The sequence below is a fragment of the Gallinula chloropus genome (genome assembly GCF_964237585.1).
Source record: "Gallinula chloropus genome assembly, chromosome: 14".
Taxonomy (NCBI): domain Eukaryota; kingdom Metazoa; phylum Chordata; class Aves; order Gruiformes; family Rallidae; genus Gallinula; species Gallinula chloropus.
Genome location: NC_140099.1, coordinates 12,103,258 through 12,129,067, shown reverse-complemented (window position 1 = coordinate 12,129,067; position 25,810 = coordinate 12,103,258). Strand labels below are relative to the sequence as shown.

The window sequence follows — 25,810 nt, the reverse complement described above, 5'->3', positions numbered from 1 at the left end:
CACAAAGCAAGCAGTTAAATCTGAAGTAATGTAAAGATATAATATCCAAGCAATGTTTATGTATTGAGACTCTTATTTTCAGAGTAGCATCTAAGTGGCTGAAGCTACTACTTGTGTTGACATTCCAGGGTTATTTTGGTGTTGGGTTTTCTTTTTTTAAAATATTAAGGAAATGCTTTAGTGGCTTCCTTCGTCTTTCATTTGAATTACTGTTTTAAATAAATCAACTGGACACTTTTTAAAATTATTTCGTTTACATATGAAGTCCTAAGGTCCATATGATTTTTTTCATCTGCTCCCAAATTCTTCATTAGGTATTAAAACATCTTGGCAAAAGGTGGCAATGTCAAAAAATGTTCCTATACATTATCACTTGGGGATTGTTTTTATTTTTTTATTAAATTGCTATTTTTCAGTATTTTTCCTGTTTTTCTATTCTCCCACTTTATCTAGCAAGCAAAGGGACAAATGTGCTAGAACTTGCTTTTTGGGAAAGTTGCATTGTGCCTAAATTCTTGATTTCAAATAGAATTTCTTTACTGAAAGGGTTGTCAAGCATTGGTATTCCAATACCTGGCTGGCCAGGGAGGTGGTGTAGTCACCATCCCTGGAGGTATTTAAAAGGCGTGTAGATTAAGTCCTTAAGGACATGATCTAGAGGTGGACTAGTCAGGGTTAGGCTGCGGTTGGCATCTAGAAGGGTCTCTTCCAACTCAGGTGATGCTGTGACTCTGTGGAAGTGAATGAAATTCTGTAGTTTTTCCACACGTAGTAAGTAGTTAGCATGAAAAAGTTTCTCATTTTGTGTGATTGAAATCATATATAACAGGTATAAACATGAAGGAATGATAATAATAACAGCAGAATACAGGGGCATGTTATGCTTGCTAAGAATGGGACTTCCCCATAAGCAGTCAGCTTGAATTTTTCACAGAGGAGGATTATATTTTCCTTGGTATTTATGAAAGTTGAAGGAGGCCAAACTTATTGAAAGCTTTTACCTTAGTAGAATGAGTAGTTAAATTTGGGAAAAAATATTAATGCATGATCTAAATTAAACATATTAGTTGTGTGGTTGGTATAAAGATGTTGCTTTATGGCTTTGAGGAAGAAATCTTACAGAGTGAGAATATAACAATGCAAATGTAACACTTTTATGTAAGCATTGCCTTAGCTTTCAGGTAATACTTGCTGTAACTGTTGGTAAGGCTTTCTGTATAGTTGATGTGATAGCCACGTTTTCTCAAGTGTGTGTTTTGATGAGAGATTGTGGTTGTTTTGGTCACTGAAAGGTTAAGTAGCAAGTCACTTTCAGAAAAGAAGCTTTAAATGCTTAAACCTGATTTGTCAGGGGAATAATCATAATTTAGATGAAAGTTGTGTATCAAATGAGTAATTTTGCAAGTAACCTCTAGAGCCTTTTTTAGTATGCGTTTAGGTAGTAGCGTTTAGGTCTGTGAAGTATGTAGTGAGATTTTTACTTAGCCTCGCTATCTTAAATATCAGAATATATAATCTACAGTACTGAATATGTTTCAGTTATTTTTCATTTATGGCTACCTGTGATTGTTAGTTCAAAAAAGTTTTAACTGTGTGGGTATAGCATTCAGTAACCACTGAATCCAGCTACCCATGTGTTACATGGGACAATGTTTAGTTGTGAAACATTGAGAATCACTAGCCTTTAAGCTCAAACTGAAAATAAGGCTATGTTTAAATGTGAATGTCACCAACAAATACATGCCCGTTATGAAAAACTGCATGGCTGTTTTTATCCAGGACGCTTATCTTGAACTATTAGTTCTCCCAGTACAATAACTTTGCTTTTGTTTCTGCTGAAATTCATTTGCATAGTCTCCTTTACTTTCCTCCATCATTGAAATTGGGGGATTGACATGAGACTATCAGCCTTGCACTTGAGGTTTGGCTGTGTAGTTTGAAAAATGCAGGATAAGGATGCACTGAAGGCTTATAGGTCCCTGCATATTTGACCTGTTGTGGTGGCTTAGGTTAGCTTTCAGCCTTCTTTCCTACTTAAAGAAATACACGTGACATGTCATGTTTAAGAAACATGGAAGATGTTTGGGCTAGACAGCCTAGCACAAATCTGATATTGTCTCTCCCCTCACCCCCCTAATGAAACATAATCATTGCAATGGAGAATGAACGAACGTTGTTCATCAAACCATCCTGTTATGCTAGCCAGCAGAGAAGTCAGCTTAAAGCAAACTGTATGGTGCTGATGGGCTCAAAGTATGCTAAAGCCTACTTAATTACTTGAATGTGTGAAGTTAGCTGATATAAAAGATCATATCTTCTTGCCACTGGTAACCCTGTAGTCAGTATTCAGAATTGGAAAATGATAATTCTATTGTCCTTAACAACAAAGACTTAACACGGATTGATATGGGATGTGAATGCTAATTGTGATGTAAATGCTAACTGTAGGATTAACTTTGTTTCTTTAGTATGTGTCTTGTGTTACTCTGTGAGAAAAAATAAATAAAAATATTGTTTTGTTTTGTGTTTGTCAATAACTTTATCTAATTGCCTTTGCTAGTCCCGTTACAACCCAGGGATCACAAACACAGCAACTGCAGAAGCATTATGGCATTACCTCACCTATCAGTTTAGCTGCCCCCAAGGAGTTTGACTGCATGCTTACCCAGAAATTAATTGAAACCCTAAAACCTTATGGTGTGTTTGAAGAGGAAGAAGAACTGCAACGCAGGTGAGTAAGCACTCACTATAGCAGTGTCTTTCTCCTATCTTGAGGTTCATGTAGTTGACTGCTGAACCCCAAGCATGTTCTTTAAAATGCTTTCTTAGAAACCTATTGGAATATTAAGCTTGTTTTCTCTTAGACTAAGAGGAATACCTTAGAACACATGAAGGAATTAAAATGACCTTTAAACTTCAGAGGCTGGCTTGCAGTTTGTCCCCTTCAGAACTGTTTTGTTTTAGTGGCCCCTCTATTTTTTTTTCCCTTATTAAGTTTTCTAGAGGGGTTTTTTTATTCTCAGTACTGCCTCTCACTGTTCTTTTAGGTGCATGTGTTTAATGAATTAAGGTTTTACCGTGAAAGTGAGTAGCATTCAAGTATCTAAAATGTGCTTAGGCCTTTTTTTCAGTACTTAAATCACTTGAACATCTTTAAAAGAGAAAAATAGTGGGAATGTTGTAAGAATGACTTTGTTTCAATGCGTATGTATATATAAAAAACAAGATCTGCAGTTAGATTTACAGTGTTACTGTACATAATGTGTAATGATGATCAGGGTCTTAAACTACTACCAGTTTGGTTCATGACCTGTGTTTCTCTTGTTTTATCAACAGGATTCTAATTTTGGGAAAATTAAATAACCTTGTAAAGGAATGGATACGGGAAATCAGTGAAAGCAAGGTATTTAACTGCTTATACTAAGACTGCTGTAGGATGATAAATTCAAAATATGTTACCAGTCTAAACAGGATGAATCTTAGATTTGGGGATCAAATTTTATAAAAATGGAAAACCAAATACCACTTTGGTATAACTTCTTTTAATCCAGGTGGCATCACCTCTTAGAAGTAGATTTTTGTCAAAGAAACAAATTGACAAATATTGGAAGAAGTCATAGTAGTAACAATTGTAATAGGAATTTTCAACTGTTCCCTCTTCTTCCTAGGTAGAAATATATCTTGACTTTTTGTTAAAACATACATATGTGGTGTTATGTTAATTATATGCTTTGGGTTTTTTTTTTTTTTGGCATTGTGAACCAGTGCTAGATATTAAAATGAGCTTCTTGCAGCTTTATGACGTGGTGTCTTTTTCTTTGATGTTAGTCCTGTAATGGATAATAATAGTGACAGTCTTTTTGCCAGGTTGTAGTCCCCACAACCCTTACACGCACCAGTTTTTTTTGAATAATTCCAGACTTGCAAAAATGTAAAGATGGAAGTGGCTTTTCTTAGGGGTAAACCCCTAAATTTTAAAAGCTCTTTTGTTTTGAGTGTATTTAGGATTGTATTTCTTCTGTACACTTCTTTCATGAAATGGGAATTTATATGTGAACAAGATTATGGGTGAGGGTAATCCTGCTATATATGTGTTGATCCTGGAAAACAAAATAGGGTAAGATTGGAGATTAAAGCTAATCCAGTGTAGATTGTAAAATAATTAATTTTCAATTTCTTTATATCTTTTACTGTGTAACAGTCAATTTAGGGCTGCAGATTGTAACATTGCATCCTGTTGTGAAAGGGTATCTTGTCATTATCCACAGTCCTGTGTATTCAAGAGTTATTGTAAATTTAACACAATACATACCTCTCCTTAAACCAGACTTATTTAAAGAATGGAGCATGAGTGTGTCAGAAAGCAGTTTGATGTACTCTGATACTGTAAATAGTATTTTCTGTTGCTCTAAATTCGAACTCCATCATTAGTTTCTAAATCATTCTAAAAGGCCTGAGTATTAAGCAAAATGTGTTTAGTGTTCATAAACTTTTTAAAGCTGTTGCACCTGAAACATAGAACTGCCGGAACAATTATGAAGTTTGAGGAAGTAACGTGTAATGCAGTTAGAATGTTATAAATAGTTCCCAAGTGGCAAAAGTACCGCAGTCTTTTCTGTGAATACTAAGATTATTATTTCATTAATAACTATGCTTACACATACACTTTAACAGTAAATTTTGCAGAATATTTTTCCTTTTGTTTAAAAATAAGTTGTTTGTGCTGTTATAACTTGTACAGTAAAATAACCAATTTTATTTGCTCCGTTTAGAATCTTCCCCAGTCTGTAATAGAAAATGTTGGAGGAAAAATTTTTACATTTGGATCCTATAGATTAGGGGTTCATACAAAAGGTAACACTTACTTTTATTATAAAAACTTGTGTGTTTGAGCTAACAATGTATCTGTATACTTCTCTGAGGTGGTACTAGATTACTTTTTTTGTCAGCCATCTCCATTCTTCATTCTAAACAAAAGCAATAAATGCATTCCTACATTATGGCTCTTCTCATCAGTTGCAAAAGAGACAAACTGAAATTATTTAGCAGTCAGGTTGTATACTTGGCTTATCATGGTTTGTTCTTTGAAAATGACTACAAATATGTTGTACAATTGAGAGAGGAATGTATGTATGAATTCATTATGCTTAATTGCCATTAACTTTTTTTAAAAGTTGGTTTGACTTAGTATTCCTAAGGAAAGGCTATTCCACAGGAAGACAAACTAAATTTTCCTCTTCAGTTTCAAAAAATTTGTGGCTGTTGCTGGCATTTCCTATGTGAACTGTAACTTGTGCTAATGAACACTTTCAGGTGCTGATATTGATGCCCTGTGCGTTGCACCAAGACATGTTGAAAGAAGTGATTTTTTCACATCGTTTTACGAAAAACTGAAACAACAAGAAGAAGTAAAAGACTTGAGGGTATGTGAACTGCTTAATACAGCTAGCTGTGCCTTTGATGCTGTGGAGTTAATAGTGAAAAATGATGCATTAAATAACATAACTTGTATTGTTAAAGTTGGCAGTGTTTTTTTGATTAACCTGCAGCAAAGCCCATCAGTTTGCTCTCCTCCCACTTCAGTGATGCCCATTTTAAAAATGGGTGGCAGGATGATCCCCTAGCATGCATGTTAGCACAGAAAAATTTGTTTGCTCTGTAGCAGCAGGCAGATGCAAATGGATTCGATTGAAAAGGATCAGGAGCTAACTTGTGTGTTTTTAATGAAGGTTTTAAAGTGTATTGTTATGCTGCTGTTTCTGTAATTTCATACCTGTATAAACAATTACAGTGGTTGATATTACTTGAACCTTTTGTGCATTTGAAAATGGAAGTTACATTTCTTGGTGTGTCTTATTGGATGCTTTGTGCAAGATTTTTAGTATGTAAAGGAGAAGCAGTTCAGTGTAGCTGTTGTGCATAATCTTCGTAACACTTTCATATCATTCCAGCTGGGTCTAAGGAAGTTTGTACTTCCATCTTTAAGGTACCTAGACTTTCTTGATGGTTGCTCTAGTGAGTGAGTCAGAGAGACTTATGAACTTCCTATTTTGTGTAGGATTCGTGCTGCCAACCAGTAATACTAAAGTAACCTCAGCTATGTCTAAGTGTATAGAATAGCCTTGTCTCTCCCTCTCTTTAAGAACTGCAACACTCTAACTATGTTTAGCCTTTGGCATTTTTCTAACATTTTTCACTTGGAGGCATGCAGTGTTCTTTGCTTTTATGAAAGCAGTGCTCTGCAGATCTGTGTTTAGTTCAGATGCTCAGTTCAGGAAGGTGGTGTTTGTAGCTGATTGCAGACTAGACATGAAGTTCCATGGTTTCATTATGGATAATGATTGTCAGAGTACCTTGTTTCATGACCACATTTAGAAGAGATACTCATGCTCTGGAGGCTGGTGACTTGCAGCTGGTTTAGGTGAAGTTGAATTGTGTGTTACACAGTTGACTCCTTGTCATTTCTCATAAAATACTGACTGTAGGAACAATAGGAAATAAGAGGCCTCTTATTCCATCAGTCCCCATTGGTTGGCCTTAGAATACTTAGAGATGCGATGGGGAGAGCAAAAAATGTTTGAATATGTCCTACGTAAGAGAGTTGGGCCTTGAGGTAACATCGCCAGAGCTGGCTGGCATGGGCTTGGGTTATAATTGACATCTAGGCAGCTGTAGCACATAGTAGTTCAGTGCTTACTGCATAAATTTTCAGTGGTGGTGAAAGACAATGCTAACAAAAAATTACCCAAAAACAGAGAAGTATTTGTGCAGATAGAATTTATTGTGATTATTTAGACCTGCTAGCTATTGCTTGTAAATGTTCTTCTCTATAATGAAAATAAAATGTAACTTTCCCCCACAGGCTGTTGAAGAAGCTTTTGTTCCAGTTATTAAACTTTGTTTTGATGGAATAGAGGTAAAGATGATAATTTTTGTTGTTTTTTTGGTAGAGTATGTTTGAAACAAAGTTTTCAGGATTTCAATAGCTCATTTAGTATTCATGAATATGAATGGTATTGAAGTGATCCCTAAGTTCATACCCAAGTCCTTGACAGCAGTTCTCAGCTGTGTAATTTGAAATAGGGCTTTAAGACTGGCACAAGTCTTTCTTGATGTACTTAAAGCTGTGTTTACAATACCCATCTCCCTGGTTTTTTTACTAGGCACTGCTGCCTACTCTTATGATTAATTTACTGACCTGTAAAGAGTCAGTGTTTGCATTATTAAGACTTAACATTTAGTAGAAATTATATTAATAAGTATTTTTTTGCTAATTAACTGTTCAAACCTTTAAATGCTGATTTGCCTCAATATCTTATAGTATAGGAAGCTGTGTGACCTCTGATCAGTTCTCAGAAATGTACTGCTGAAGGCAAACTGAGTATTCTGTTTGTCCTGATCTCTTCAGACATGATACTCTGTTAATCTTTCTCAGACTGTTTTACAGTTTACCTGTCAAGACAAAACCAACTTTTATGCACAGTGCATCAGACTTGTAGCTGGATTATGTCAACCAGTAACCGTCGGGTAAAGAATTCCCATGCTAATCTGACACGTGACATGCCTTCAAGAGCTGTAGCATTGTACTCAAGACTAGATAGTTACTTATAATGCAATTATAATGAGCATTAGTTAGGATACTGGCAATTTTTGAGTCTCAGAAAGATGAACCACCCCCTTTGCCGACATCCATCCAGATTTACTTATTTGTATTTTCACTGACATTTTTGTCAGTTGATGGTCTGGGTAGAGAGATGTATTTTCTTAGAATGAGAGGTGTGATATCATGCAGTTAAGCTAACCTGTGACTTTTTGGTCTGTGTCAGACACTTGATTATTGTTCATATAGGATAAGGGGAAGTGACATCAAGCTGTGCCATGGCAGGGTCAGATTAGATGTTAGAAAAAAAATTTTTCACTGCAGGAGTTGTCAGGACGTGGAACAGGCTGCCCAGGGAGGTGGTTGAGTCACTATGCCTGGATATGCTTAAAAAAAGGGTGTAGGTGAGGTACTTAGGGATATGGTTTAGCTTCGGACGGGAACGGTTGGACTCGATCTTAAAGGTCTTTTCCAATGTAGTGATTCTGTGATACACAGTTGGGTATTAGCAATATTTCTCTGAAGAAAGTTTTCTGTTAACGTAGCTTAGAGATTCATTATAAATATTAAAGCTTGCCATAGGTATCCTCAAGTTAATCTGGTTTTTTTGTATGTGTTTTAGTTATTTATGTTCAAGCTAATGTTGTCTTCAGCAAAAAATAAAATCCATAATACAAGTCTAAGAAGAGAGAGAAAGATTGGTAGTATCTTATGCCAGTATAGTAACTCATTACAGGCCCAGATGACTTGGGACTTTACCCATGTCACTGACAGTGCATGAGAATTCTGTAGTCTGGAACACTGACTTAGGAGCACTCTTTTTATATGTGTTGTTAGACCAGCATTTCTGGTGGTTGTGTTTATTCCCAGTGTGTCAGTATCAGAAGACTTTAATTGAGATTTCCTAATCCAGGCAAAAGATGTCAGAAGCTAATCTCTGTAAAGAAAACTTTACAAATGAGGAAAACAGCTAGTTTTGTGATGATCCTCTCAGTTAAAACTTCAGTAGTTTCTGCCAGTAGCAGTATTGTCCTGGACATTTTATATTCTCGCTTAAAATAAGAACATCCGTGACTTTTTTGTTTTTCTTGTAGAAAACTTGACACCCCTACAAAAAAAAAAAGACATAGGAGAGGGTATCAATTTCTTGATTTGAAAAAAATCCTTTTACTGTCAATGAATTTTGAATCTTCAGAGGTGCTGCACCTTCTAGGGATCAGAATAAAACTTAAAGCTGAAATTGATTTTGGTCTTGTTTTTCTTCTTGTATAGAATGTTGCTAAGATCACATACTGAAGACTTTAAAATCAAAAGTGCAATGGATACTTAAGAAATTACCTTTCTTTTTGAGAAGCGCTTCACAATTTGAAAGACATGCAAAGTTTTAAGCACCTACAATAAGTTCTAATTTTAATATATTTTCAGCTTCATTTTATTGGAAATAATTTTAATGCAACTAAACTGGTTTTGGTGCAACAGCAGTTGGTATTTCATGGACTTGTAGGTGAAGTGGTATCAGTGTATCATGAATAAAAGCCTCATCTGGTAAAGAGGAGGGCTTGTTGTCTAGCAGACTAGCTTCTGATCCACACATTACATTCTCCTCATACTGGCTGATACCTAACGGCATCAGATCGGAAAGGCAAGCTGCCTTTCCTACTCCTAGCAATGTCCTCGCTATGTATGGGATGTGGTAAAACTCCAGTTCACTGCTGAACAGCATTAGAGATGTTGTTGACCTAGAAAAACTATGATGGCGAGTTTTTGTAGAAGTAATAGCTGAGACATAGTTTCAAAATTTATATAGGTTTACACACTTGCTGAGTAGCTTGCTGGATTTTCAGAACTTCCTTTTTTATGTAATCAGATATGTTGCTTTTTCATAGATACTGGTCATATATAAAGGCAGCTAGTTGTATATCTGCTTGAAAATGTTTCTTTTAATGTTTGTGAAAAGTATTAGTATATATTATTCAAAAAGACTTTTTGTACTAGGAAGACTACTGTTGTTAATAATAAACTCAATGAATGTGGGTTACAGAATTAATTCTACAAATGAAAGAATTTTCTAATGTCTTCTCTCTTTTTTTAAAGATTGATATTTTGTTTGCAAGATTAGCACTGCAAACTATTCCTGAGGACTTAGACCTACGAGATGATAGCCTACTTAAAAATTTAGACATTAGATGCATACGAAGTCTTAATGGTATGTATATATATATGGTTTTACATATAAACTTCTCATCTAATCTTTTACTAAGTATCCTAGATTGTTTGATACAGTGGTTTAGTGGTGGACTTGACTGAAAATAAAGCAACTCCATATCTAGAAATTACATCATAGCCAGAGAGAAGAGCTGTTTCTTCTTGGCCAGATTTTTATAAATTTCTAATGCTGCCACCTACAAATTAATGAGACTTGCAGGGCTTAGTGCAAGGCACTGACTATTGCTATAAATGAATGTGTGTGCCTGGTTTCTAATCTGTATATGTTTTAGTATGCATAAATATACATGAAATTTCTTCAGTGGTAAGTTTGGGATATCAAAATACTGTCTGTTTGAGGTCAGGCTTACCAGCTTATGTAACCCTTAATGTATCTATACCTCAGCTTAAATTGCTATTTTTGTATGGGATGGTAGGGGCTGCAGCCTGTGCGGCTTGGTGGGTAAGAGGAGCATTTGTTACATCACTGACTTCCCTTATGATCTGAAGACTTGATAATTTGAAGTTAGCACAGCAACTTGCACTGTTTTGTGAATTTAGATTTGTGTAGTATCTGGAATTCATACTGGCCTCTTCGTTTGAAAGGAACTCTTAGTGTTAGATAATACTGTTTTCTTGTAACCAGCACTCTGCAGCCATGTAGTACCTATAAACAACAACTTAATTTTTAAAAAAATCAAGCCGTCAACATTGCCATCTCAATTGCTATTCTTAAGCCTGAAAATATCACACCAATGTAATGATACAACTGCTATATGTAAACTCTTTAGCCTGTTTTCATAAAGACGAGCAAAGCTTTGACCTATGGCTTTGAGGTTTTCGATAGGTCTGTGAAGACTCATGCTCGCTTTAATCTTGTCTGCATGTTCTATGATACACCGCATGCAATCCCGTAACAGCACATCTTGAAATTTGTTTTTCTTAAACAGCTTGTGTAGCTAATTAATAACAGAAAATCAAATAGCTGTCCAAAATTGTATGTGTACATGAGTTGTTTTTCTAAGAGGCGGTAAAACAGTAAAAAAAGAAGAAAAAATTAAGTTTTTCTAATTCAAGGCAAAATGAATTTCTAGCATAATCTAAAATTTTTTGATAGCTTTGAAGGTGAGGGAGGATAAACCAACAGAAAACATTGGAGGCAGTATCTGCATTGGATTTCTTTCTTTTGACAGGTTGCCGGGTAACCGATGAAATTCTGCATCTAGTACCAAACATTGACAACTTCAGGTTAACACTGAGAGCTATCAAACTGTGGGCAAAACGTAAGCAGTTTTCCAAAATTTCTGAAGTTTTCATTTACTGTTATGGGTACTGATAACTCTCTCTTTCCTTCTCAATTCACAGGCCACAACATCTATTCCAATATACTAGGTTTCCTTGGCGGTGTTTCCTGGGCTATGCTAGTAGCAAGAACTTGCCAGCTTTATCCCAATGCAATAGCATCAACTCTTGTACATAAATTTTTCTTGGTATTTTCTAAATGGTATGTTGTTTATTTTTAAAGTTTAGATTACACTAAAATAAAATTGTTTGTAGACACTAAATTTTAGTCCTGTTTTTATGGTATCATTTGCAGTTGTTACCAGGTTAAGATGGTAGTTATAAGCATTGTTCTTGATGCCAGAAAGTCATGAGCTTTAAGTTTTCAATGTCATACAATGTCTTGGTCTCTAAAAATATCCAAAACAAACCCACTTGATTTTTAGTTAAAAGTTTCTTAAGTATTTGTTGTAACTCAACATTACTCTTCAGGTATAATACTTACATAGTGGAAAGTTAAGAGCAGATACCCCAAAACTTAAAGCCATTTAGCATTCAGATACTGGGCTAATGGGAAAAGGAAGTATATCATTATCTGGTTTAGGCACATTGCTTAAATACAATTCAGGAGAACCAGTAGCAAAAGTGTGGCTTGTTCTGGAATATGTATGCTTTTATACTCCTGAGCTAGTTATTGCAGAAAGATGGTGTGAATAACTCGAAGTAATGTGAACGTTCCAAGTAAATGAATGGGATGAAGTGTACTTTGAGGATTACATATGAATACTGTTTTTCTGGAAAGAGCATGTTGGGATACCGATGTTCTTCATGAGACATTGGCAGATTTTAAGAATATTGTACCAAGTTGTTGCTTTGCTTCACATTTAGCATCTGTCTTAATGTGAAGATACTTTGCGTAGGTTCACTGTCTTGAATCCCCAGGCTTTGTAGCCTGAGGTACCTAGTGTTCAATAATATCTTAAGCTAAACTTCTTAGTTCTACTTAATGTGTTCCTTCTGCTGATGTCCATTTTATATGTGCATGGTATAGGAGCATTAAAGTACAAATACCAACAGGTAACTGACTTCTTTATAAGAAGTTAACTTTACTCATGGGGGTAGAGAAAACTTGAAGAACACAAGTATAACTTCTTTTTTTAGTGTTTCTTTCAGTATGGTTTCTTTTTGTCTGGATTGGATTTTTTGAAAGTACATATGCTCTGTACTGATACTATAATGCTGTAATCATGCTGGCTGTTTTTCTATGTAGTTTGTCCAAGAAACAGCTAGCATGAAGATGGGCCCAATGTCAATCTTCAAAGAGGAATTCCTCTTCGCTAGGTATATATCAAGAAGAATTTAGAGGAGTTTAGTTACCTAAAGCAGTGGTTCTAAAGCTTCAAGACTACAGAAAATTCATTGCTCTGCTGCCCTGGAGAAGCTAATTACAGCTGTAGTGTGGTTCAGCAATACAGTTTATTTAAACTCCAGTTAGAACATCTCAGCCTCGAGGAAACTATGCTTTAGCTTGAGAGCAGAGTTAAGAAGGATCACATTCGAAAGTATTGTTTGTTGAACATACATGGTTATATCCAACAGTCTTATTCAGTGCTACAATCTTTTTGAACAGGGAATGGCCAAATCCAGTGCTATTGAAACAGCCAGAAGAATGCAATCTTAATTTGCCTGTATGGGACCCAAGGGTTAGTGTATTATTTTTTCCCCTCTAAGTGACACTGTAAAATAAATTCAGTTGCTTAAAGAATCCTAGGTGAACTTTATTTTGGGTTTATTAAACTTAATATTTGGGAATGTCTTTAAGTAACCTCGTTCTCCTGAGTGTGAAACAGCTTAATTTAAAGTGACCGCTTGCAGCACACTTGATGGAGAATGTACTTTTTACTCCCAGCTTTTGCAATAAGTGATCTTAATAAATACCCAGTGCCATTAGATACCTGCCTTAAAGCAATGCACTTTTGAAAAATTGTTTATCTCAAAACTTTGCTTCTGTCTTAAAACCTGTTACTTGTGCAAGTATATTGAATTATTTTCAGTGCAAGAGTCACAGCTAGAGAGGTTCAGTTCATATAATCGTAGTAATGTGACTTTTCATCTTGGACCAAAGAAGATGGTAACTTGAAGTCTTAAGCTATTTTCTATATTATTTATAATGTTTGATATTTGTCATTGTAACACATATATTAAGGGCATTGGACATTAATGTTCTTCAAGCACTCAATAAAACAGCTTGCAGCAGATGCACAGCTCACATTCTGAGATTTTAGTAGGCCATAGTGTGAATGTGTTCCATGCTGTTTTGTCAATTTTAGAGTAGTTAGTGATTACTAAGCTTTTTGGTGTAAACACCAGAGGTTGAGTTGTATGCCCTTTTGTACTACATATCTGTTTTTCTGGTTGAGAGATGTCCATGTTTAAATAATGTGAGATAGTTGAAAAAGTGTTCTTGGGTCTCACTCAAGTCAGTGTGGGATGGAAACTGTCTATCTTGTAGCAGATAAACCAAATGGGGTAAGTTAATGACAGGGGTTTATTGTTACCACTACAAGGTTTTTTACACTGCAATTTTTAAGTGTATTTTGCATGTGTGTGTGTTGTCCCTTCTTTTTTTGTTTCCCTGTCTGCTGTGAAATAAAAGATATGTTATCACAAGTGATGCTTGTGTCAGGTTGCCTAGAGCCTCTGTTCTTAAGGTGGCTCTTTGTTTTCAGTAGTGTTATAAAAATAAAGTATAAAATATTTTTCGCAAGGCCTGAAGACAGTCATTCTTCTGAAGGTGCTCATGTGGTGATAAGATATCCTTGTTTTGATGTGATCACAAGCTAATTTCTACTAAAAAGACAAATTCTTCTGTTGAGTTGGTTTTTCTGGACTTATAAATGCCTGCAACTTACCCTGATGTGCTGACAGGTTATAGTTCTCCCACATCACTGTAGTTCAGAATAACATCCTTTGTGAAAGCATTTACCCTTCTTTTCTAAACTTTCTCTGAATTTTACTGGTAAATTTACTTGGTCTGCAAGCCAAGTTCTCTTAGAACTTAAGACTTAGTTGTAGTAAAGGGAAAATTCCAAATTTGTTAACTCATGTGTATGCTTGAAGAAAACTGATTGGCTGTTGTTATATATAGGTAAACCCCAGTGATAGGTACCATCTTATGCCTATAATTACACCAGCATACCCACAGCAGAACTCTACCTACAATGTGTCCGTTTCCACACGGATGGTCATGGTTGAGGAGTTTAAACAAGGTAAGTATTTTTTTTTATGCTCTCTATATAAATGTATTCAAACAGACTTAACATAAATCCATTGTGGTATGCTTTGGAAGGGGGGAGCTGAGAGGATGTTAAATAACTTCTTGACACAAGACTCTTCCAAGGGAGGTAGATCTTGATCTGTTATGTTTATGTGCCTTAAAGTTCCAAATTTATTACACACTTGTGCAAATCTGTCCTTCACTATTGGAAGGTGAGGGTAATTAGTTAGAATGCCTTCTGCTCTGAAAATGAGAATTAGCAACATGACACCTTATTTTAGTGGCTTTAGATTGTATCTTGCCACTGAAAAATCAGTGTAGCAGTCTCACTTGCTGGCCATTTCCAAGCCTAATGTAAGACAAGTTGCTCGCTGAGAGGAGTCACCTAGATTAATCCTAGTAATCTATTTGGATTATATTAGATAAAGAAATGTTGTGAAAGCAAGGAGTTACTGTGATGCAGAGATCAGCTACTAGTAGTGTGCTCAGGAAATGTGGTAATAATTGTCTCACTGTTTCTTTGCCTTGTACAAAGCCTTGCACAATAGATGTATCAAATACTGTAAGGAAGCTCTGGACTGAGTAGTTACCGTGGCATACATGACAGATTAAATTGAGTTGTGTTATACCTCAAAGCAAAAATACCTGAATTCATTAGCATACACTTATAAACAGATTTTATGGACATCTTTTCATAATGTGTATAAATAATGACCCTTTAAGATATGAATGAAATATAAAGCTTGTTGATAAATTCCTTTGACTTTGAGGGGAGGACATAATTCATAGTAACTCGCAAAGTTAATGTTTTTACTCTGAGTATTAAACTGTATCATTTTAAAAAAAGTTTAAATTTTTTTTTATAATTTAGGTCTTGCTATCACAGATGAAATTTTGCTGAGTAAGGCAGAGTGGTCCAAACTTTTTGAAGCTCCAAACTTCTTTCAAAAGTACAAGTATGTATTTTATGGCATGGCAGAATATTTTAAGTTTTATCAGTTAAAATATCTAATGATGCTCTGTAGCATAGGAACTTAAATATACATACAATAGACTTCCAAAGTGTTAAGATTTTTCTATAGAGGGTAAGTGAATGCAGTATTGTCTGTTCTCTTAAATGAATAATTTTGGATAATTTTTTTTGTTTAGCATATATTTCTGAAACTTCTTAGTCTCTGGCCAGATCTTTAGATGTCAGCAGTTAACTATGCAATTGATACACTACCAATAAAATTGAAGAGGCATCAGCTGGTATGACTAACAGAAGTGTTCTTTAGTGGTGTCAGTAAGCATTCTAAAAATGGGTCTTGCTTCCCAGAAAACAAGAATATTTCAGATGAGCAGCACTTGAAACTGTGTGTTTTCTTCTGTCAATATAGTCGACAGTTCACTCTAATAAAAGATATTTTTGCAATTGTGTTGACTAACTGCCAGGTGTAGTAACTTATTACTAGGGGTTTGGGTTTTTTAATTTTCATTAAAGCTTAAGGCTTTTAGCTTTTTGACATTCTTTCATACTTAGCTTCTCTAATTTTGTAATGTCTCTAAGGGGAAATGCTAAAGTTGACACTTCACACTTTAGGGTATCTAGTAATATGCTTGTGGGGCAGAAGCTGGTTAAATGTACGTGGACTTGCTGAAAGCTGTATTTTCCATAATAAATGTGAATTATTAAAATACGGACTACATCTTCTTTGCCCTCAGTCGAAATTGGAGACCCATTTTTCTTGAATCAAGATCAAATACATTTTACACTTGTTTGTGTTGGGTGGTTGGTTGGTTATGTACTAATCTAAACAAGATTGAAATACCCAGTTGCCCTATTAAAAGAGACTGATGACCTTCATAATGTGTCTGTGTTTTGTTTCTATACCTTTTGCATGGTAAAAGCTTTAAAACATTTGGATGGTTTTTATGTTGTGTCTTGGAGGTTAAGTTTAAAAACATTTTTAAGAGCACTGTAAAGTTAAGTTAATCTTTTAACATGTTAAAAATGGGCTGCAAGCAAATTGATTTCTGCTCAGGAGGTTGCTAAAAAGTTCTGTAGTACATTTTCTTTGTTTCTTTCAAACCTAGGAAAAAAACATTGAAAAAACCCTAATGTTCTAATCTAGGGTGGGGTTTTTTTGTGTACCAGCTTTAGCTGTTTTACCAGCTTTAGCAAGAAAAAAGACCTCTTGCCAACATTAAATGTCCACATTTTGTATGTTTTGCCAAAAATATCTTAGCTTTATTTTTTAACTGAGGAATTGTATTATGGAGCCTGCTTTAATTTAAATTACCTCATTTTTTTTCTGTTTTACCTTAGTTAGCTTTGGTTAGTAAACTTCATGAAACAAAGTCATTCTATGCAGTCATCAGTATACACTGAATGTGGCTCTATTGGTCATAGCACCATCTGAAAACTAGATGTTTCAGATTACTCCTACCCCCCTCTTCACACTGTCCTCCTGTTTAAATTGTGTAGATGCCTTGACTTGTTCCTTGTGAAATTCAAAGCAGTGTGTAGTACTCTGCTAGATAAGAGAAGATCTGATCCTTGGGCTGGGACATAGCCTTAAAGCTTTCTTCCCTGAAAGCATAGCTTTAATAATCTGTATCACTCTCAATGGCCATTAGTTGCTAAACAGCTTGTTTATCATAAACGTTTGGATTTGTTAGGCCTTTTTAAAATGAACTTCAGTGTTGTGTTACTTAGGAAGTCTGGAGGCTACTGCACACCTGCATGACAGGAGCAGATGAAAAATTGGGAAAACGTATTTATGTTATTTTCCTTATTTTTAAAGTGTCAGCAGTTGTTTGGAGTTAGGGAGTTACAGCATGTTATCTGCCCTTCATGTAGGTATAGATTATTAGGATGAGCGGGGGTGGGAAACAACAACAAAGAATATACCTGTGCTGGCTGTGGTGTATTGCAGGGAAATTACTAAATGGGTATAACATGAGTGTGAAGTGTTAAATGAGAAATTAGAGTTTAAAGCTAAGAGGGAAGTATGGTGATGAGAGATAGAACACATTTAATGAGCACTAGCATATTGTTTCTCTGTTAGAAATGCAGATATCCTGCTAAATAAATACAATAGGACTTTATTTAAAGCACAAGATAATTAGTGTAAATCCTCGGCAGTTTAAAAAAGAAAAATTGAAATTAACCTGTTCAGGTGTTTTTTCAGAAAGTAGTATTACTTTTAACAATACTTCATTTTTTTGTAGATATAGGTGTTAATGATGAAAGACAATTGTATATATACATGAGACTATTTTTATGAAAACCTAATGCTGGTAGGGAGACAGTGGGAAAGAGAGAGAACAATTTCTTTAAAAAAACCAACCAAACAAAAAACCCTCCAAAGCCCAAACTCATGCTTCAGGGTAATACCATGCATCTGAAAAACACCATTCAGAGTTAGAATGTAAGATGAGAAGTTTCTCTTTATTATGAGGTAATGCATACTTCCAAATTAGACATACTTGTGATAAAATTATGAATGAACTGATAAATTTTGTCTTTGTAAAATTTAGCAGTGAGACCTTGACACTCTTAAGTATGTCTTAATTTTTAACAGCTTGTGGTGTTACTATTTATGTCTTACTGAAAAAGGCAATAGCAGCTTTCCAGTGATTGATTCCCCCTTACCACTACTTAACGGTTGCAGGGGGTGGGAGGAAGAAATTGCATCATTTCTTTCTTTTTCAGGTAGCACCACTTGAGCAAAAGTAGCTAATTGTTATTCTTATTTTCATAAATAAAGCTTAGAGCTTTTTCTAGGTGTGCCCCAGGTAACTGTGGCTTTGACACAGCCAATTTTTTTTTTTTTTAATTTCTTTGGAAGCTTGTTTCGAAGAGCTTTGACTCGAAAATGCGTTTCTTCAAGTACTTGCAGATTTGAGATGGGTCTTTTGGTTCACACATGATTAAAACCAACAAAAAGCTTAAATTGTCTTTCCTAGTAAATTAATCGATCTCTAAGTGTTTGTGGTATGTATGATATAGGAATCTTATGGATGGTAGCTGAGTATCTAGTGCTCATTTGAAGAAATTAATAATAGATATTAATAAGTTAAGTTCTAGTGCAGAATTTGAGGTGTTTGGGGTTTTTTTAATTAAGGTTCCTGCATCATTGCTTAATTCCGCTGGAGCTGGAACAATGTGTGTTCCCAGACAGATTTAACTTTCAGGAAAAATCTATTGCAGCTTTTAGGGTGTTGTTTGGTTGGTTTTTTTGTTTTGTTTTTCCCCCTGCCCAATCAGTAAGTCAGATAGATGGTTTTAGGAATAGAAATTATGAAGTCATGGTATCCTACAAGTATCTAAAATGAGGATTTCAGTAAGGTAACAGGAAAAGTTCCTTAATGCTTCTTTACGAAGAAGTTAATACTACAAATATGTAAACCAAAATCCCCATACCCTATGCAGAAGGGGGAAGAGGTTTCTCCAAACAGCTCTTTTCCAGTTCTCTTATTTCATTGATATTTCTCTGATTTGAATTCAAAGTAGCATTTATCAGGGTGTTTTTTTTCCCTCCTAGCCCCTAGTAAGTGCGGAAACATGTATTTACTTTGACTTACTGTTGTGATTTGAAAGCTTGATAGCATCACAAGATTCTTTTGCACCATAGTTTTTCCCACTATCATTGACCTTGTCCCTTTCCAGTAATATGTACTAGGGTCTAATCCCTCATGTTATTCTTCTTGAAATCCTATGCTGAAGATACCTAAATGCACCATATCAGTATAGAGTAATGCCAAGTTGGGTCACTTAAGGTGTTAAAATAGACTTCCCAGTGAACCTTCTGGAAAAAAAAACTGAACTGTAGACATGTAATGTCTCCCCTGTTAGGAACTCAAGTTAACAGTAATCTCCTGTTTCACCATCCTTGAGCTTCTTTGTTTAAAATACCATTCTTGCTTTGCATACTGTTTCTTTGAAATTTACTTACAGTGAGTATACACTGATTATCCTGGGATATAATTGACAGCTTAAGAGTTATCATCAGAGGAAACATTCCTTGTGAAGTTTCAGATAAGTGTCTTCAGACAATTCTAAAAAAAAAAAAAACCAAACCACCTTTTAAACCACACTTGATAATGTTACTTTGAACAAAAGAAATTATGCTAACCACTCTTCTAACTATTCAGAAATGATTTTGCAACTAAGACTACTGACATGCGTAGATGGTTGTGTACAATTGATTTTAGGCAATTCCTGGTAGTCTGTTGAAACCCTGATCCAATTAGTATTTAAATTTCTGTTTTTCAAGAAGTGCTGTGTTCTTAGCCTTTTGTTATGGTTACTGATATTAAAAAGTAGCTGCAAATGTCCCTAAAATACAAAATGTTTTGAAGAGCCCATTAGTCCCACACAAAGGGGCATAGTCCCTTTGTCTACTTAATGATATTTAATTTTATTATAGGGTATATAATTAAACAAATAATCTGGTGTTTGCAATGTAGAATTTACAGCAAAGTTTTAATACTAAGGTTTGAATGTGTAGTTTTAGCAGTATAAATAGAATAGCATATTGTCTTTATCTCCAAAGGCATTATATTGTACTTCTAGCAAGCGCACCGACAGAAAAACAGCGACTAGAATGGTGAGTATAATGCTTGCTGTTTAAAAGAAAAGCAAAAAACACCAACAAAATCAAACAACTAAAACCCTACCAACTTTGGCTGCAAGGGAATGTCTAGTGTAATCTTTAATGAAAGGAAGTGGATCTGTACTGTTTCAAAACTAAATGGATGAAGATGCTTCTGAAAAACAGTAAAAATTAAGAACTAGGGAGGAAGGGTGCTTGAATTTTGCTGTTTTACAGTGGTCAGGTTCATGTTGCAAATCTTATGTTTTTAAGCTTTATGTGCTTTTTTGAATACCTGGCATAAAGAGGTATGTTTCAATCTCAAAATACTGTTTCTCAAAACAAATGCTTGTTTCTGCTTATTCATCAGTTAAATTTTAAGACTGTCAGGTATTGGGAGTTCCTTCATCTTTAAAATTCATCATCTGAAGCCAAAAGAATGTTGGAGAAATGCAGGAGTTTCTTGCTGACTGCCTTTTACAGATGTGTCATGTCTTGTTATTTAATTTGATTTGTAAAATCAGGTCTTAATGAGAGCTTTAGGGCATTCCTAGGCTTCCCTTGCATTCGTTTTTGTCACGTGTTACTTGGTTTATTGATCAGAATTAATCTGCTGTGTATAGTGCACAAGTTAATTTGTGATCTCAAATACTCGTGTAAGGAGAATATTGAGGATTTTATCCTGACATGTGAAGTTAGATATTTCTTCTGTTTCATATTAATGAGAACTTGCTAATAAATGACATTTATGCAGGGTGGGCTTGGTGGAATCAAAAATCCGTATTCTAGTTGGAAACCTGGAGAAGAATGAATTCATTACACTGGCTCATGTGAATCCACAGTCATTCCCAGCACCCAAGGAGAATCCAGACAAGTAAGCAAAACTCTTATTTTCATGTAATAGCAAGGAACTAACATAGCTAAACCAGCAAAATTCATTAATAAACTAACTAGTGTTCTTACAGAATTTTAAATTGATTAAATTTAAATGCCAGTATCTAAAGGCAAACAGTTTTAAGATTTTTCTCAAGTACTACTTGTAAAACTGGATATTCTTTATTTGAAAAATGTTTCTAAACCAGAAAATAAGGGAATAATATCTTTTTGCTAACAACTGTATTAATTGCATAATTTCTTGCTGCTAATCTGCTACATAGCTGCTGCTGTTTGATCATCTAGCATCTGTCAGTAAGATGCTTTTAATTATGATGCAGCACTGAGAATTAGAATGTTAGGCACAGTAGAACTAAAACCTTGAGTAACTAAGTACATGTAATGTTACTAAGTTTAGAAGTTGAGATGCATATCATTCCAACTTGGTAATGGCTTATGTTAGCATTCCTCAGGATGTGGAAACACTTGGGAGGATACCAAGCACTTCAAATTGTTTAGGGTTGTATACATTTTTCTACTCCTTCCCTCCTCTGCCACCCTGTTCCAAAAATTCAAAACAATGATTGCAGGCGTGTAGGCTCAAAACTATTTTAGGACTTCTATTTCTAGATGTTCTAAAATAGATGGTGTTTTAATTAACTTGTGTTGTATTTTTGTGGAAAGTGTGAGAATGGGGAAGAAAATTTTGTCCACACTGGAAATATGTGAAAAGCCTTGTTTGTCCTCCACACAGCCTTTATCAGATGTCAACTGTTTCAAGTGACAGTATGTGATAAATTTTTTGAAGTCATATACATAAATTACATGCACATTCCAGGTGAAATTGGACAAAAGCAGGCCGGTACCTCTTCAGCACTATTTCAGTGGGTAAATACAACTACAGCTGCCTGTGTAATCTCAGGCTCCAATTAGCTTTTGTTTCAGAGAACTTGATGAGGGCAATGTTTTTAGGAAAGGTGGTTTTTTTCATGTGAACAATGTATGTTCTTTCTCCTGCCCCCATAAATTTGTTCATTCATTGCTTGGAAAACTGTTCTATAGTCTTACGGGGAAAAGACATTTCAATTAAAACGTTAAATATATTGAGCTATGTAAGTGTTATTCTGTAGCATAATATAATAGTTCATCTACCACTTATGCTGTGTGAAGGTGATCTGTTAAAAGGAGGCTCTGCTTGAAAACTGCATTTTGTGGTCAGCTACAGCAAAGAAATTTGAGAGTTGAAGACAAATTAAGGTGGCAACGCGGTAGTTGTTTAGTCAGGGAATAATTCTAACTACTTTCAGGGTCAGCTGATGAAAAATCTGTTATGTCCAAATCTTTTTCTTGACAGTGGTGATGGCTAGTTGTGACTCCTAAAATTGAGGGTATCTGTATGAAGGTGCAGTTAAATGATGTACTGTACTGATTAGCTTAGCTCGTTACGTTTGTTGGAGATAGATATGTCGGTTTCATGATTGATTTTGTATTGTGAATCTAAGGGGAATGTCCTTAATTTATCATTGTTTTTTGTCCGCGTTGCTAGTGGAACTCAGATGTACCACTGTTGTTTATAGCTAACCTATTAGACTGTTCAGTTCTTTTGTCAGTATTATATGACTGTTTTATATAAAACTTTTCCAGGGAAGAATACCGTACCATGTGGGTGATTGGGTTGGTGTTTAAGAAAACCGAAAATTCTGAGAATTTAAGTGTTGATCTTACCTATGACATTCAGTCTTTTACAGACACAGGTGAGCTGTTTACTAGATGTTTGGATATTAATAAACTTGTTGAAGTTACTGTCTTCATAATATTCTCTGTTTGAGTAATAGAACTTTATCTAGACATAGAAGAATCCAGCTGAAGAGTTAGGGTATTATGTAATGAAATACAGTTTTAATGAGTTTTAATGCTTTTAGACACTTCAGACTAATAGTTTTCACTTTGTTTTCATTAAACCTGATTAAAATGTTGCATGCAAATATTTCAGATCTCCCTAAAAATGGTACGTTATATTCTGATCTTCATTAAGTATGCAAATTGGTTATTGTATGTTAGCTTTCTAGCCTGATTTCATTTTGACAAGTTTTATAGCTTAAATATTTTTATTACTTGGTGAAATTGAATTTATCAGTATATTAAAGCTGAGTATCTAGTAGAATCTAGAACAAAATGCCATTTCCATGGTATTTCATACTAGCTAGTTGGTTCAGTTATTTTTACTCTCACATCCAACTCTTCAGTGTAAGACATATTTGTGACTTTCGTATGTTTACTTTTTTATTCACAAAAATAATTTGGAACATACAAAAGAAATTTGTAAGGAAAGAGTTGTTAAAAGCTTAAAAAGCCCGTGACTCAGGCTGGACTTTTAGGATTAAGAACAGAACTGTGCCTTTGATAGGTTTATCTAATAAATTTGCAATGTCTTTTTGTTTGTTTGCTTTTTTTAAATAAATGACAGCTATTGCTCAAGTATTAAAAAGAATAGATTAATGTGCTACCCAGTGCAGTGCTGGTCTCTGAATTTCTAAGATGCCATAGGACTGGAAGTGAGGAAATTGTACACCCCTGTGAGGACTATGAGTGAATATAATAAAAATATATCTATGTATATTCATAAGTAAATAGTACCAAGGTTTGAAAGTTCTTTATTGCTATATATAGCTGCAGTGGAATAAGCTCTATGTGCATATATATATGCCTTTTTCAGTCAAAAGGATTTTTATTTTAAGAGGTGGTATATTCCTTTTGATTATAAGTTCTGAAGGTGAAACTATGGGTGCATTCTAACTTTAGAGACTTCATAAAAGGCATAATAGCTTGGCTGCTGCTTTGAAGGAATGAAGGAATCTATGGATTACAGTTTCTCACATATTTTATTGTTTGTAAACAGATAAAGTGTACTTGTTAGATTTTTTTAAAATGAAATTTTCTTGCACTACATTGAAGTTTGAGATTTGTCTAAAGTACACAATTTTACATGAAGGAGTATTTTATCAAAATAATTCTCAACTGTGACACAATTTTCTGCTCCGTTTGTAAATACACTTCCAATGGTAACCAACTAGCAAAAAACTTTTGATTTTGTGTTGTGGGTTTCTTTGTCATCTCCAATTACTGTGAGTCTGTCTTCATAGTTTCTATCCAGCCCAAAACCTTCTGTTTGCCCTGTCTTTTGGAATAGATTCTAAGATTTTATCAAAACTATCCAAGACTTTTTAAGAATGAAATTAAGGTATAGTGGGAGCAGGGGGAGAAAGAGAGCCATGAGTGGGTAGGTTTCTCCTTGTATTGAAAGTTTGGCAAGACCTGACCTCAGGAATATGAAATGCCTATAAACCACATCTGACTTTCCTGAGCATGCCAGTACCTTAACTTGTATAATTGTTATAGAGAGGCTTTATGAGCTTCTTGAGTACCAAGAATTAGTGTAGTAGGCTCTTTTAATATGCAGTATTCATTGAACTCTGTGTGTTTCTCTCTTCACAGCTTTTTAATTACATGTTGACAGCCTATTCAATGAGATTCCTTAATCTATGTAGAATAGATGGTGAATAAGGCAGATAGCTCTCAAGTTTTCTATTTAAAATCTACAGAGCAATTTCTTATTTTTATATCAATCTGCCACAGCTTTGTTGAAGATATTACAGAAAGTTGGTGTGACAGAGCAACAGATTTTGCACTTTACCTGGCTTTGTGTGAACCCAAGATGCTGGGTTGCAGTGTAGCTCTTTCACTAACCATGTTGACTCACCAGAAGTAAATGTCGTGAGGTGAAGAGAAATGCCTCATTGCAATAGACATAATTTAAAAAAGAAACCAAAACAAACCAACACCAAAACCCCAAAGAGCAGCATTAAAAACCCCCCAAACAGTAATCTCTATATAAACCCTGTGGTATCTTAGTTGACCTAGTCATTTGTGATATATTAGCTTGGACACAGGCATTCAAATTCTCACTTATAACCTGTTTGTTGTAGGAGCTGCATAAATAAAAGCTGAATCAACTGTGAAGAAAATAGTTTTATGTAAATACAGTGTTTCTTACAAGGATATCTTACTTCTATCTTTAATCCTTTTGAGGTGGAATGAAGAATTCACTTGAGAGCTGTTACTGTTAGAACATTAACAACACAGTTTAGAGAACTGTGCTTAAAAAATACTCTTCTTGGAAAACAGGTGGACTGTTTCCAGAGTCATGTTTTAAACGTGCTTGTGTTGACTGTGCCAGCACTGGCAGTTGTTCACTTCCCGCCCCCACCCCCCCACTTCAGAACAAGGAAACACCATGCTTGGTCTTGGAGGTGATAAATGATCTGAAATGCATTGTTTCTCCCTGGGCATGTAAGTGGACTTCACAAAAGGCTTCAGTGTGTCTTAATGTTATTCTATTTGTGTAGTTTATAGGCAAGCAATAAACAGCAAGATGTTTGAAATGGACATGAAGATTGCTGCAAGGCATGTGAAGCGTAGGCAACTTCACCAACTGCTACCTAATCACGTGCTTCAGAAAAAGAAAAAGGTAAACAACTAATATTTGAAAGCAACAAAATGCCATTGAGAAATTGATTCCTCAGCTTTTTATGTTTATTAATCACAGAACTAAAATCACATTTTTGAAACCTTGGTTTTACATGTATAAGAAATGTGATCTTATTGGTCTGTATCAGTATTACTGGATGCACGAAATGTTTCCCAGAACATCAACAGTATGGATAGTATCTTCAGATCTGGCTGAAATATCATACTTTGTTAGCCTTCCTAAGCTGAACAGATTTAAAACAGTGTAATGATAAGGTTTTGAAACTCTTCTGCTATTCTAATATGTTATTCACTTAAGGGAAGTATCTGTAACAATACCAATAGAACGATCAGATCAGTCAAGCAATTTTTGCTATCTCCAGCTCTTTCCTTTAAGTAATTACTTACATGAAAATTTAAAATTTCAAGTCTTCAGTAGAAGAAGAGTAGAATGTTGAACTTATTGCT

At 35.0% G+C, this 25,810-nt stretch overlaps 1 protein-coding gene across 1 annotated transcript in view; it reads left to right on the top strand.

Annotated features, from left to right (window-relative positions):
* Window positions 1–25,810, top strand: part of PAPOLA (poly(A) polymerase alpha) — a 43,139-nt gene that overhangs the window by 8,090 nt on the left and 9,239 nt on the right. Inside the window, exons 2-16 of the mRNA XM_084270442.1 lie at window positions 2,561–2,731; window positions 3,337–3,403; window positions 4,773–4,854; window positions 5,314–5,423; window positions 6,863–6,916; window positions 9,695–9,806; window positions 10,999–11,088; window positions 11,171–11,309; window positions 12,717–12,789; window positions 14,235–14,355; window positions 15,235–15,319; window positions 19,904–19,957; window positions 20,697–20,816; window positions 22,460–22,569; window positions 25,222–25,343. Coding sequence (XP_084126568.1) covers window positions 2,561–2,731; window positions 3,337–3,403; window positions 4,773–4,854; window positions 5,314–5,423; window positions 6,863–6,916; window positions 9,695–9,806; window positions 10,999–11,088; window positions 11,171–11,309; window positions 12,717–12,789; window positions 14,235–14,355; window positions 15,235–15,319; window positions 19,904–19,957; window positions 20,697–20,816; window positions 22,460–22,569; window positions 25,222–25,343 — 1,510 coding nt within the window. The remainder of the gene's footprint in view (window positions 1–2,560; window positions 2,732–3,336; window positions 3,404–4,772; window positions 4,855–5,313; window positions 5,424–6,862; window positions 6,917–9,694; window positions 9,807–10,998; window positions 11,089–11,170; window positions 11,310–12,716; window positions 12,790–14,234; window positions 14,356–15,234; window positions 15,320–19,903; window positions 19,958–20,696; window positions 20,817–22,459; window positions 22,570–25,221; window positions 25,344–25,810) is intronic.